General features: G+C 40.9%; 1 protein-coding gene across 1 annotated transcript in view; it reads left to right on the top strand.

Annotated features, from left to right (window-relative positions):
- TMEFF1 (transmembrane protein with EGF like and two follistatin like domains 1) overlaps positions 1 to 14,944 on the top strand; it is a 270,614-nt gene that overhangs the window by 193,719 nt on the left and 61,951 nt on the right. The window contains exon 5 of the mRNA XM_040353509.1: positions 12,357 to 12,453. Coding sequence (XP_040209443.1) covers positions 12,357 to 12,453 — 97 coding nt within the window. The remainder of the gene's footprint in view (positions 1 to 12,356; positions 12,454 to 14,944) is intronic.

Below are 14,944 nucleotides of genomic sequence, written 5' to 3'. Positions count from 1 at the left end.
TTGACATTTTCCAAGGACCATTAGTAGTAATCTAGACCGGACATTAAAACCAGTGTGTCCCAGTTATATTGCTTTTAGGCAGACTCAATGATGTCTGTACAGCGCATTCCTTTAGACCCCTTTCACACTGAGGAGTTTTTCAGGCGATACATCGCTAAAAATAGCGCTGCTATACCGCCTGAAAAACTCCTGCTATTTTTAGCGATGTACCGCCTGAAAAACTCCTGCATTGCATACTCAATGTGAAAGCCCGAGGGCTTTCACACTGAGGCGATGCGCTGGCGGGAGAGAAAAAAATCTCCTGCCAGCAGCATCTTTGGAGCGGTGAGAGGAGCGGCGTGTATACCGCTCCTTTACTGCTCCTTCCCATTTAAAACAATGGGAAACCGCGGCAATACCGCCCGCAATGCGCCTCTGCAGAGGCACATTGCGGGCGGTATTAACCCTTTATCGCCCGCTAGCGGGGGTTAATACCGATCTTGCCCCTGTGTGAAAGGGGCATTACTAGTAAACTGATGAACATGCTTATTATTTAAATGATGTGGGAGTCATTTGCTTTCAGTAAGAAAAACAAACTATACATTTAAAATTTGGTAATGACTTTGCATATGATTCCAGAGAAACCGGCTTTCACCCAACACAGGCATCTACTCGTCAGACAATTTCATAGAAATATTGCACAGCTTGCCTTATCTTTGCACAAACCAGAACAAATGGGTATCGGCTCAGCTGATAAACATTTTGTCTGTCATTGGCTTCCCATAGTGTTATGTCATGACTCATCATTACAACTATTGCATAAATATAGCAAAACATTTAACTGTGTTAGTATATGCCTCTAGTTATTACTGATAGTCAAAATGCAGGCATATTATTATTATTATTATTATTATTAATATTATTATTATACAGAATTTATATAGCGCCCACAGTTTACACAAAATGTCACTTGCAAACCACTGGTAAATATTTGCAGACATACTGTTAATGGCCTGCACCATGCTTAATGAAGTTTTCTACTGGGTAATTTTTGCTACATACATTTAGTGGTTAGATAATTACTTTGGAGTCTCCCACACTAATTTAATGTGCTGTGTTTCTAGCATGTGCAATGAGCAGAGCTGCGCAATTAGTAAAGAATGAATCTGCTCCCATGTGTAAAAAAACTCTGGTGATTGCATGTGATCATTAAGTTTAGACCACTTTAAAGTGTACCGACAGTAGACTTTCTGCTTAAAAGAGACTGCAGACACCCCTCCTCAGTAAAAAAAAAAAAAAAGAAAAAAAATCTTCCTTTTTTAAATATAGTCCATTTCAACATTATGAAATATACTAGAGCTAAGCAAGAGAAAGTCTTTGAATAAAATAGCTCAATCCAGCCCTCAAAATTTCCACTCGCCTACTAGCATTTGGCGAGTGGATTTAAGCTGGGGGCGAGTGATGACAGGGATGCATGACCAATCTCCCTCCAATCTGTGCCTACACTTAGAGTCCCGATGAGATTGGCGGCCGAAGAGGAAAGGTGCATGCTCGGGAAAAGTAGTCTGGTGAGACGTGCACAGGCAGAGCAGTACACAGGTGCTCTCCTTACAATTCTCATTAAGCCATGGGACCTAACAGTATGACCTCTCTGAGCCTGCCCCCCCCCTCCCCCGACCAATGTAGCTGGAGAGCAGAAAGTAATGAGTGAGGTGGAGAATGGCAAAAATTACCACTCTGGTGCAGCGCTCACTGAATGTTGCTTGACATGAGAGCGGCAGCCTTCTAGTTTGTGCAGTTTTCTTCTCCTTGTGCTCTATGTAAGTGTCCAACAGTTTAGCCTGAGCACTGTGAACAGACTGGTCTCAATGTGTGCTGTGCGCTGTAAGTGTGCGCTGTGCTATGGTGTCAATGGCTGTGCAGTTGTGTGGATCTCAGCGCTGGATTGTACTCCCTCCCGCTGTGCTGCAGCTCCCCTCCTCTCTGCCAGCCTGAATAAAAGGGGGAAGTGGGGACATGCAAGCGTGGAGCCGCACACACAGGCTCCTGATGATGAGATGAATGGGAGAGAGAGAGAGGATGGATGGGAGTTGCAGAGGAGACAGCAAGAGAATGGGGAAGAGACCCAGTTCTAGTGCCCTGTCCCTCTGGTCTGCCCCCAGTGCCCTGTCTCTCTGGTCTGCCCCCAGTGCCCTGTCCCTCTGGTCTGCCCCCAGTGCCCTGTCCCATTTTGTTAAAGTTGTTGTTGGTAATATTTAATTTTGTAACTTGATTCTGCATAAAACATTGTCATTCCATGAGATAATCTATGAGGGCGTGTTTACGGGTGAAATTAGGCACAGGGCAGTGTATGAATTAGGTGGGGTAACTGGTGGCGAGTAACTCTTGAGGCCTGGCTAGTAGCTCAGGACTTGAAATTTTGAGCCCTGGCTCAATCAATTTGAATCAAAGTGCAAACTTATATCTTGTATTTTTTTTCTTGTATAGTTTGTAATTATGTATGTATATGGATTTGGTGCTACTTCATTTTCTTTGAACTACTACACAAATGCAAGTGTTTGTGACGCACAATCATTAAAAACAATGGCCCGGATTCAGATAGAGATACAACGGCGTATCTCTGAGTTCCGTCCGTCGTATCTATGCGCCTGATTCATAGAATCAGGTTCCGCACAGATCTCCCTAAGATCCGACAGGTGTAAGTGACTTACACCGTCGGATCTTAGGCTGCAATTCCAGGCCGGCCGCTAGGTGGCGTTTTGTTTTTTGTACGCGAGGAATATGCAAATGAGGAGTTCCGCCGATTCAGAAACGAACGCCCGCCCGGCACTTTTTTTTACGTCGTTTGCGTTCAGCTTTTTCCGGCGGATAGTTACCCCTGCTATATGCGGCGTATCCTATGTTAAGTATGGCCGTCATTCCCGGGTCGAATTTTGAATTTTTTACGTCGTTTGTGTAAGTCGGTCGCGAATACGGATGGACGTAATTTACGTTCACGTCGAAACCAATGACGTCCTAGCGACATCATTTGGAGCAATGCACGTTGGGAAATTTAGCCGGCGGCGCATGCGCAGTTCGATCGGTGCGGGGACGCGCCTTATTTAAATAGTAAACTCCCCCTAGCCGCGAAATTTGAAATCCTGCCGGGGGATTTACGATCCGCCGGCGCAACTTTAGAGGCAAGTGCTTTCTGAATACAGCACTTGCCTCAAAAACTTGCGCTGGCGGATCGTAAATCAGATAGATTACGCGGATCTAAAGATCCGCTAATCTATCTGAATCTAGCCCACTGTACTTAATGGGGGTTATTTACTAAAGGCAAATCCACTTTGCACTGCAAGTGCAAACTACAAGTGCAAAGTGCACTTGAAATTTCACTTGGAAGTGCAGTCGCTGTAGATCTGAGGGGGACATGCAAGGAAAATAAAAAACAGCATTTTAGCTTGCACATGATTGGATGATACAATCAGCAGAGCTTCCCTTCTTTTCAGATCTTCCCCTCAGATTTACAGCGACTGCACTTCCAAGTGTACTTTCAGTGCAATTTCAAGTGCACTTTGCACTTGTAGTGCAAAGTGGATTTACCTTTTGTAAAAAAAAACAAAAAAAAAACGTGTTATTTCAACAGCTGTAAAGCAGTTTGGTAAATCCACTGTAGTAGCTGCTCCAGTTTTCCTCTTTACGCTAGATGGAGCCTGCACTCCACATAGGATTGTCTTATGTAAATTACAAACCTCTGGCTCTCACACTGGGGCTGCAGGGGAGGCGTTTTTCAGGTGCTTTACATGTGCTATTTGTAGCCCAAAAATGCCTGAAAAACGTCCCAGTGTGAAAGTGGTCTAAATCTGCAATTTATACATTTCAATTGTAAGTCAAACTATATATTTACTCTTAAAATACACTTTATATTCCCTATAATGATCACTTGTATTTAGTGTACATTTGCCATTGCCCTATAGAGTGTAATTTGGTATAAGGAGTTCTGTTCTGGCAATGACACCTACACCAAATGGTGCCACCAGAGTACATTGGTGTGTGATTTTTTATATTTTTGCAAGTGTGTGCTTTAGTGATGCACCAAAATTTCAGACGAAAATAGGGTTTTTAATGTTGTGCCGAAATAAAAAAAAGTGTTGATAATGGCTGCCGAAAAACGCGATTTTGACATAATTGTACCTCGACTATGTTTTTTTTTTTTTTATAGGTTATGTCACTCAAAAAATGCAGCAAAAATGCAACACAGGTGTATTTTGATGGGTTCTTTCTGCGTTATCAATGCATTTCAATGGGGAGGTGCGTTTTTGGTGTGGTTTGAAAAATATGCACCAAGAATGCAGCAAACAGGATTTTTACCACTGCTTCAAAAGGTGCCGATAATGGCTGACAATAAATCCATATTCATTTTATGATATTAATGAAAAAGTTGAATATAATACAATTATTTATAAATATATGGAAAAAGACAAGACTAGACAAAATATAACATCAAGTGTAAAAAGTGTGTCAATAGAATATTTAAATAAATGAATAAACCATGAATGAAAAATTATATATGTGAAATATAAAGATAACACAATCTAATATGGTAATTATCCTCTGAAGTAAACAGGACTGTTGCAAAAAATAAACATGATAACTAAACCTGTGAAGGTAAGTGATGCCTAAAACAAATGTATCTCAGTGTTCCAACAAATCAGTGTAAATTATGCCACATAAATAATCACAGTGATAATGATACACAGTGTTTCAGTATAAGTCCATGTTTCATGGAAAGTATAAATAAAGTTGAATAAAGATGAGTAAAATTAAATAGAGTCCACAAAGGAAAAAAAAGCGTGGGAGGGGTTTTGTAGTCCCCTCAGGTGAAGATGGTAAAAGAGCAGAAGATCCACCAAAAGACCGCAGATGGAAATAGGAGGAAGCAATCCACAGACAATCCAATGTAAGGAGAAATGGAGGCTTACCGGAAAGCCTGTGACCCGACCTTCTCAGGAAGGGTCTAAACAGGCGTGTTGGGATACAAACGTCCCTCAGGCAGTGGAGATGGATCGATATCCTTCGTGAATCAAACGTCAGGGTCCACAGCGTCGTAGCTCCTCATATGGGTCAGGGATGACAGCACTCACAGAGATATGTAGCAACGGTGGTCAGCAGATGTAATATGAAAAAAGGAAAAATGTCCATAGTATAGCCTGCTTGATATTGGTTTATTTAAAAAATCTATTAAAAATCCATTAAAAAGATTTCCCATACATAGGGAACAAATATACAGAGTCCTTGCAAGGAAAAGAAAAAGCTCCAAAATTTAAACAGACCGCCTTGGGCCGTTAGCGCATGCACAGTGCGTGTGTTGCAGCCCGACGATCGTTTCGTCGTAATGACATCATCAGGGGCACGCACACCTCACTGTGCATGCGTGATTTATACAGCCCAAAGCTTAAGCAAAATGAGCTCATTGGCCAAGGCGGAATTAAGACAAAAATCACAATAGGCTGTACTTCTCATTGAGTTACAAAGGAAAAAAGAACCATGCCATCTTGTGGATAAAAAAGCGTATTACCGCTCAAAAATATCTATAATTAAAAAATAATTAAAAATGACATGGAACCCGAAGATAGGGCATAAAGAACATACACTAACATTAATTATAATGGTGTGTATGAACAAAAAATGATTGCCCAACGGAAATATATATATAAAGGTTATATGTTAAAAAATGTACACGCATAATGTCATAGGGATTTTTTCCTTTGGCAATAATATCTGATTGATTAGGACATATATATTTATATTTTAACCACTTGCCTACCAGGCCAATTCTGACATTTCTCTTCTACATGTAAAAATCATAATTTTTTTCCTATAAAATTACGCATAACCCCCAAACATTATATATGTTTTTTTTTAGCAGTGATCCTAGCAAATAAAATGGCAGTTGCTGCAACTTTTAATCTCACACTGTATTTGCGCAGCAATTTTTCAAACGCGTGTGTAGTGCTAGAATTATTACTCTCACTCTAGCATTCGCGGTGATACCTCACATGTGTGGTTTGAACGTTGTTTACATATGTGGGCGCAACTTATAGATGCGTTTGCTTCTGTGAGCCAGCACGCGGGGGCAAGGCACCTTAGGAAAAAAAAAAAACTTTTTATTGTTCATTTTAGTTTTCTAGTTTGATGCTTTATTTTTACTTTTATTTGTTTTTATCACTTTCATTCCTATTACAAGGAATGTAAACATCCCTTGTAATAGGTATAGGGCATGACAGGACCTCTTTACAGTGAGATTTTGGGTCAATAAGTCCCCAGATATCACCTCTAGGCTGGGAAGCCAAGAAAAAAAAAAAAGATCCTGGCTTTCCAGACGAGGCGGCGGCATTTTTTCTAATGCAGAGGCTGGGTGTGTGGTCATAACGTCGCGCCTGGCCTCCGAACGGTCATAGAGACTAAGGTCAACATCCAGCACCGGTCGGCTCCTTCTCCAGTTCGCCGATGGCAGGGGCGACCCGAGAGAAGCGGGGGGGGGGGGGACAGCCGCTATGATTGTTCTAATGGTGAAGGGAATCGCCGGCTGCAGGCATCATTCAGATATCAAACTCGACAACGTGATATGACGTTGAGCAGCCGGGAAGCGGTTAAAAAACTTTTTTTGGCCAAGTGCATCCTCAATTTTCCGTTTCGGCACCAAACTTAAAAATTTTCGGTGCACCACTGTGCTTTTATATTGTAATTATTTTATTAAATAGAACCATTTGTAGTGCGGTGACCCCTTGATAACATTTCCAAAGTTGTGGGGACCCCTAATAGTAAAATTATTTTCGTAGCGTGGGTTTTCAGCACCCAAGGCAAGACAAGTAATTTGCACCCCTAACCCATGGAAATGTAGCGCTCCCTGAGTCCCCCCCACTCGTACAGTATTAAAACCTCATATGGTACATTTTAGGATGTACCACACTTTCTCTTTGTTCTCCTTTCCCTTTTATCTCTCACTATCCTAATTTCTTATTTTTTTCCCCCATCCCTCTCTCTAGGCGTCTTTGTTTTTTCTCTTATTCTTTCTCTCCCTTTTTCTTTTCTCTCCCTTCCATGTATTCTCTATTTTTATTATTTCTCTTACTCCTTGGTGGGGGGGGGGGGATAGGATGAGTGGTGGGGGGAATTCTGATCAGCCAACTTAGGTGCTCTTGATCAAGGTCATCTGCTGATCCGAGAACTGTAGTGGGAACTTTTAATGGAAACTATAATCACAGGTAGTCTCCTCCAGCCCCTCCCACCTCACAATCCTCACCAGTCAGCTGACCTCTAGTCTCCGCCCCCAGCCATGCCTTGAACTGAATGGGCGGCTGTGAAGAGGCTGAGTGGGCAGCCGTGGGCTCCAGGAACAGCCCAACTTGGTGTGGCCATAGGCTCCAGAGACAGCCGCAAAAAGGCTGGGAGAGTGGTGCAGGCTTCAGGAACAGCCCAGGATTTGATGACCCCTAGCAAATCATCATTTGACCCCTGAGGGGGTCCCGACCCCAGGTTGAGAACCATTGCATTAGAAAGATCATTGCGGTCAGTTCACAATCATTCAGCATTTAGCAATTTAACCCCATAGAACTGTATAGGTAAATCACTACCACTTGTGTATATAACACGGTAAAAACAGGAAGAATTTGCCTACGTGCAATAAGCAAATATGGTTGCCGCAATGCAAACAAGGTGCTTAAAATGTTAACACATTATATACATCTAGCAGATCTCTTTCATATGAATATATTTTTAAAAAATGAAAAGACTGTCCATCCCTTTTAGGCTGGAGTCACACCTATGCATTTTTTGTGCTTTTTGCATTTTGCAGATTTGCACCACAGTCCATGTAACACGGTTTCCTATGGAACACATTATGTAGTGCAAATCTGCAAAGTGCAAAAAGCACTAAAAATGCATAGGTGTGAATCCAGCCTTAGCTTGTTTTTTTCAAATGGCTGCAGGTGGTGGGTGCTAACCACAGAAGCAGCAGGTCTTTAATCATTAAAATGGATTGTTATGTATGTATGTATATTTATGCATAGTGAGTTAGTAAAGATGAATGTTTCTAAACAAAGAAAATCTGTTGTACTGGATGGAAATAATTTTGAGTCTAGTTAAGATGCAGAAACTCATATGACAAAACATCTTGTCAGGAGAAATAAACCAGGGGGCCATTATAGTTACCCGAAATCACCAGAAGAATGGCAAGATTATCCCATTTCATTTTATTAGGTAATACAGTAGATTATGGTATATTCTCTCTCTCTCAGTCTCTCTCAGTCTCTCTCATTCTCTCTCTCTCTCTCAGTCTCTCTCTCTCAGTCTCTCTCTCTCAGTCTCTCTCTCAGTCTCTCTCTCTCTCAGTCTCTCTCTCTCTCAGTCTCTCTCTCTCTCAGTCTCTCTCTCAGTCTCTCTCTCTCTCTCTCAGTCTCTCTCTCTCTCTGTCTCTCTCTCTCTCAGTCAGTCTCTCTCAGTCTCTCTCTCAGTCTCTCTCCCAGTCTCTCTCTCTCTCTCTCTCTCTGTCTCTCTCTCAGTCTCTCTCTCTCTCAGTCTCTCTCTCAGTCTATCTCTCTCTCTCTCTCTCTCTCTCTCAGTCTCCCTCTCTCTCTCAGTCTCTCTCTCAGTCTCTCTCTCAGTCTCTCTCTCAGTCTCTCAGTCTCTCTCTCAGTCTCTCTCTCTCTCTCTCTCTCTCTCTCAGTCTCTCTCTCTCTCTCTCTCTCTCTCTCTCAGTCTCTCCCTCTCTCTCAGTCTCTCTCTCTCTCAGTCTCTCTCTCAGTCTATATATATATATATATATATATATATATATATATATATATATATATATATATATATATATATATATATATATATATATATAGTGAGCATAATGGCTTTCTCTTAGAAGACTATATTTCAGCTGTAGTAAAAAGCAACTTGCATGCATGGCATGTAAGGAAATAACAGTGAAAACAGATATCATTGCTCTTTGTAGCTTAGGGTGGCTCCCTATAGTCCTTATTATCTTTGTTAAAAAGCATTCCAATATACTGTATTTTCAATACCGGTATTTATTTTTTCCAAATATAAAGTACATTATGCGGCTGAGACTATCTCATCCGTGCCTGAGGATATAGCAGGGGATGCCTGTCTCATTAAATCTAAACAAGGTGCACATGTGTGTCCATGTGAAATACACACATACCTGTATTTTAACCACTTGCCGACCACAATCTGTAGATATACTCGGCAGAATGGCACGGCTGCGCAAAGCAACGTACCTGTACATTCCCTAAAATTTGCCGCCATGCAGGCACGCGCGCCCCCCTGCTGCATGCTCTGTCAACGTGCCCGCTGGACCTGCGGACTCGATGTCCACCAATGTCCCGCAAAACATGTCAGGCCTCGTACACACGGCCGAGGAACTCGACGTGCCAAACACATCGAGTTCCTCGGCCAGTTCAGCCCTGAAGCCGCCGAGGAGCTCGGCGGGCCGAGAGCTCCCATAGAACAACGAGAAAATAGAGAACATGTTCTCTATTTTCTCAACGAGTTCCTCGGCGGCTCCATCGGGCCGAAAGTGTACACACGACAGAGTTTCTCGGCAGAATCCGGCTCTGACCGAGTTTCTCGCCGAATTCTGCCGAGAAACTCTGTCGTGTGTACGAGGCCTCACAGAGCTGCAGAACAGGGAGATGTAAACAAGACATTTCCCTGTTATGCCTAGTGACAGGACAGTGATCTACTGCTCGGGAGCAGTGATCACTGTCCTGTCACTCGTAGCCCAGTCCCCACACAGTTAGAATCACTCCCAAGGACACACTTAACCCCCTAGTGTTTAACCCCTTCCCTGCCAGTGTAATTTACACAGTAATCAGTGCATTTGTATAGCACTGATCGCTGTATACATGACAATGGTCCCAAAATAGTGTCAAAAGTGTCCGATGTGTCCACCTTAATGTTGCAGTCACAATAAAAATCGCTGATCGCCGCCATTACTAATACATTTTTTTTTTAATAAAAATCTATAAAACTATCGCCTATTTTGTAGACACTATAACTTTTCTGCAAACCAACCAATATACGCTTAATGCAATTTCTTTTTACCAAAAATATGTAGAGGAATACATATCAGCCTAAACTGAGAAAGAAATGTGTTTTTTTATATATTTTTGGGGGATATTTATTATAGCAAAATGTAGAAAATATTGTTTTTTTTTTCAAAATAGTCGCTCTAACGTTTTTTTTTTTTTTTAGCTCTAGCGTCGGTGCCACAGAACGCCCTGGTCCTGTTTTTTTTTTACAGCTCAAAAACGCCTATGCCATTTGCAGCTCAAAAACGCCTATGTGGGCATGAAGCCATAGACTTACATGGACAGGTGTTTTTAAGCTGTAAAAAACGCGGCTGTAAAAACGTCCATGGGCATGAGGCCTTAGCGTCACACCCCTACCCCTTATTTTCATTATTGTACCCAACAATATTTTGTTAGCTGCTATTCATTTGCTTTGTTTTATTTTTTTTATATATTTTGAGCACAACAAATTAGTTTTTTCTTAAGTGGTTAAACACTATTAGGTAGATTCAGGTACAATGGCGTTAATTTAGGGCGGCGTAGCGTAGCCTGTTTAGGCTATGCCGCCGTAAATTAGCTAGGCTAGTTATGATTCTCAATATACTTACCTGCTAATTTATGGCGGCGTAGCCTAAAACGAGCGGGCGTAAGGGCGCCTAATTCAAATGTGTTGGGGGGGGGGGGCGTGTTTCATGGTAATGAGGCCTGACCTCACGTTTTTGACGTTTTTTGTCACTGCGCATGCGCCGGGCGACTCAATTTCCCAGTGTGCATTGCGGCTAAGTACGCCGTACGGGCCTATTGATTTAGACGTGGACGTAAACTACGTAAATCCCGATTCGCGGACGACTTACGCAAACGACGTAAACATTTCGAATTTCGCGGTGGGAACAGCGCCCATACTTAACATTACTATTCCACTAGAGCCTAGCACTAACTTTACGCGGCCTATCTCTTACGTAAACGGCGTAAAAGTACTGCGTCGGCCTGGCGTATGTTCGTGAATCGGCGTATCCCCTAATTTACATAATCTACGCCGGACGCAATGGAAGCGCCACCTAGCGGCCATCAGAAAAATTGCAATCTAAGATAGGACGGCGCAAGCCGTCGTATCTTAGATAAGTTTAAGCGTATCTCTGTTTGAGCATACGCTTAAACTTAGGTCGGCGTAGATTCTGAGTTAGGTCGGCTTATCTACTGATAAGCCGGCCTAACTCTTTGTGAATCTACCTATATCTTTACAACTGGAGCACACATTCCCTACATCAAAGAGCAGACAACCAAGGATTTCTACAGTATGTCATTTTCATTTAGTATTTTTAGCTAATTATCGTATTTATTTATTTTAGATATGGAAATATGTCAATACAAGGAGTTAAAAAAAAAAAAGAATCATTGGCATCCCAAATTTATATTTCTAATTACCCTGCATAATCATACTGCTTATAAAATAGAGGAAATGACAATATTTATAATAATACATTTTACAGCATTTTATGGCGCAATAAACTTGTCATGTTTGTGGTTGTACATAATAAAAACCTGCTATGTCCCTTAAAATATGGCTATGTGATCAAGGAGCAATACATTCAATTTGTAATGTGGTTTCTTATTAATTTAATAACATAGAATAAGAAAATAAAAACATATATCAACTAGAGCTCTTAAAAAAGTGAAGCTGAAGATTTTTTATTATATTTGTTTATTTATGGTGGTTAGTGCTAAACAATAAAAGTAAAATTTATTATTTTAACTGCTGCAATACCGGGCACTTTCAACCCCTTCCTGCCCAGGCCAATTTTCAGCTGCACGTTGAATAACAATTGCTTGGTAATGCAACACTGTACATTTTTATCATTTTTTTCCCCCACAAATAGAGCTTTCTTTTTGAGTCATGTAATCACCACTGTTTTTTTTTTTATTTTCTGCTAAATAAACGAAAAACAAAATTGCAAATAAATAATCTTTCTTCATAACTTTAGGTCAACATGTATTCTGTTACAATACTTTGGTGGAAAAAAAAAAAAAAAAAGTGTTTATTATTTAGCCTGTAGGAACTGGTGTGGTGGTGATTAGGGATATATATATATTTTTATTACTTTTTTTTTTTAACTTATTGTGAATAGAGCAATACATTGTTACCATACTAACATGATACTTCTCTGGGGCAGTGATCAGGATTTTTATTTTTCTAGTCAGTGTCTAACTCTTTTTTTTTCACTGTTCATGAAAGTGCTCAAGTGATATTTATGTGCGTTCATTTAGTAAATCTGTACATGAGTTTACACTGAACTGGCAACTATTTATTTGCAGAATATGAAGGATCTGGAACTGAGGTTCACAGGAAACATCCGAGATGTGGAGTCTGCAAATATGGGGCTGAGTGTGACGAAGATGCTGAAGACATAGGGTAAGGAAGAGGTGGCATTAGATCATGGTCTGCTCACTTTCACTGTAGAAATATCATCATACCTTTTGTTCAGTTAAAGCATGGGTCTCCAAACTATGGCCCTCAAGTTGTTTAGGAACTACAATTCCCATCATGCCAAGTCATGTCTGTGAACATCAGAGTTTTACAACGCATCATGGGACGCGTAGTTCCACAACAGCTGGAGGGCCATAGTTTGGAGATCCCTGACTTAAAGGGTAACTCCACTTTCGTAACACTAATCATATTATAATTGAATGTTATTAAAAATGACCTTTCCTTTTTAATCTGCAGCCACTGTAATTTTCTGAGAATGCACTGCAATATGGCTACCTGGAGTTTTCTGTACACAGAGTCTGTACTGACCACTCCCCAGAAACATATTTTTCTGCTTGTGTGATTTTCTCACCAATTTTCCCAGAAGTCTGCCTAAGATACAAGTCAGATTTCAGGCATCCCCTGCAACAAAGATGTCATTTTTGGAGAGATACTTTCAATAGGAACACGTCTAAAGGGATGCAGGCCCTGCAGCTACACACCTGACTAATCCTTATGAAACCATTTGCATTAGACTCACTTTCCTACATGGATACAGACAAACACACATGGATTACTTCAGAATAACAAAAGGGAGGAATCTGCAACAAAGGCCCATGCAATGTACATAGATCACCCAGAGGGGAATGTTTTTTTCTCAACAAAAGTGGAGTCACTCTTTAAGGTGTCCTTTTATGAAAGTGCGGTAAAATATCGCTTTTCAGTTCTCAGGCATTCTCAGGGGAGATCGCTCTCCTCTGAGTGCCTGTTTATGAAGCTTTGTAGATCGGTTCTCATGTTGAGATGAGAAGCGATCTACAAACGGCTGGAAACTCCTGAGAACTGCTTCTCTCGCTGTAATCTTGCGTTATGTAGCGGGATTACAGTATGAGGAAGTGAAAAATACAAAAGTTGAACACGAATCAGCACACATTATACACCACGTATTAATAAAATAATAAAGTTACATTCCCACCAAACAATATACATTAACCTAATTATTAAAAAACATTGTTTTTATCAATATTTAAAGCTCATACATGTGCCTATTTAAATGCGAATGGTGTATAGTGTATGAATGGAATCCACATATCTAATGCAGCTATACACCATTCATATAAATGAAAAATACATTTATAATCATTAAATATTTTTTTTTAATAAAGTATACAAATATAAACACGTATAACTGTAATAGAACAGTCCATGTGTAAAACATATTTTAGGGTTTACAATTTTTTTGTTACTAATAAATTAGAAATGATATAAAAATGACTTTAATAATAGCATTTTAATGCAGGTAGAATTTATATATATATATATATATATATATATATATATATATATATATATATATATATATATATATATATATATATATATAGATATATATAGATATATGTGTGTGTGTGTGTGTGTGTGTTTATTTATATACATATACATACACTATAAATTCCTAGAAAAAAGGCAAGGAGAGAGGCGCCTCTGGGTGTAGTAGCTTAAAAACAATTTAATGGTTAAAATCAGACACATGTGGTTATTACACTCACATTTGAGCAGTATGAAACAGGCATGTAATGGTTTCTTTAAGCTGGGTGAGCTGTCATCCGAGGAGGGGAGTTCCCTTTCCAGTCAGAGGGAGCGGCGCTGTGCGGGGAGGTCACTGCTTCATCAGAAGGAGGGCATCCATGGGGATGTAGATGGTTCTCAACCCGAGGTCTGGAGCGCACGTGGAGGGCTGGCGAGGGTGGATGACGTCACTAGTATGCGACGCGTTTCAGAGTCTCAAAGCAGCTGATGGATTGGCTGCTTACACTCCTTTCTCAAGCATCTTGATGTAGGAGTGTAAGCAGCCAATCCATCAGCTGCTTTGAGACTCTGAAACGCGTCGCATACTAGTGACGTCATCCACCCTCGCCAGCCCTCCACGTGCGCTCCAGACCTCGGGTTGAGAACCATCTACATCCCCATGGATGCCCTCCTTCTGATGAAGCAGTGACCTCCCCGCACAGCGCTCCCTCTGACTGGAAAAGGAACTCCCCTCCTCGGATGACAGCTCACCCAGCTTAAAGAAACCATTACATGCCTGTTCCATACTGCTCAAATGTGAGTGTAATAACCACATGTGTCTGATTTTAACCATTAAATTGTTTTTAAGCTACTACACCCAGAGGCGCCTCTCTCCTTGCCATTTTTCTAGAATTCGGAACATGGTCTCTGTTCCCCTCTGATGGCAGCCCTGGAAGTGTTTTACCCATCTCATTCTTAACACAGACTTCTTGATCAGTTTATCCCAAACTGTCATCTCCTGACTTTTGTCCCCATCTCCCGCTGCCTCATATTTGATATTTATGCTGTATCTGACACTAGAAGCTTTTGTGTACCTATGCGCATTATTTACTTGTCACTATAAATTCCTAACCTGCTAATTTTGGGG

The sequence above is a fragment of the Rana temporaria genome, chromosome 5 (assembly GCF_905171775.1).
Source record: "Rana temporaria chromosome 5, aRanTem1.1, whole genome shotgun sequence".
Classification (NCBI taxonomy): Eukaryota; Metazoa; Chordata; class Amphibia; order Anura; family Ranidae; genus Rana; species Rana temporaria.
This window is presented reverse-complemented; position numbering and strand designations above follow the sequence as displayed.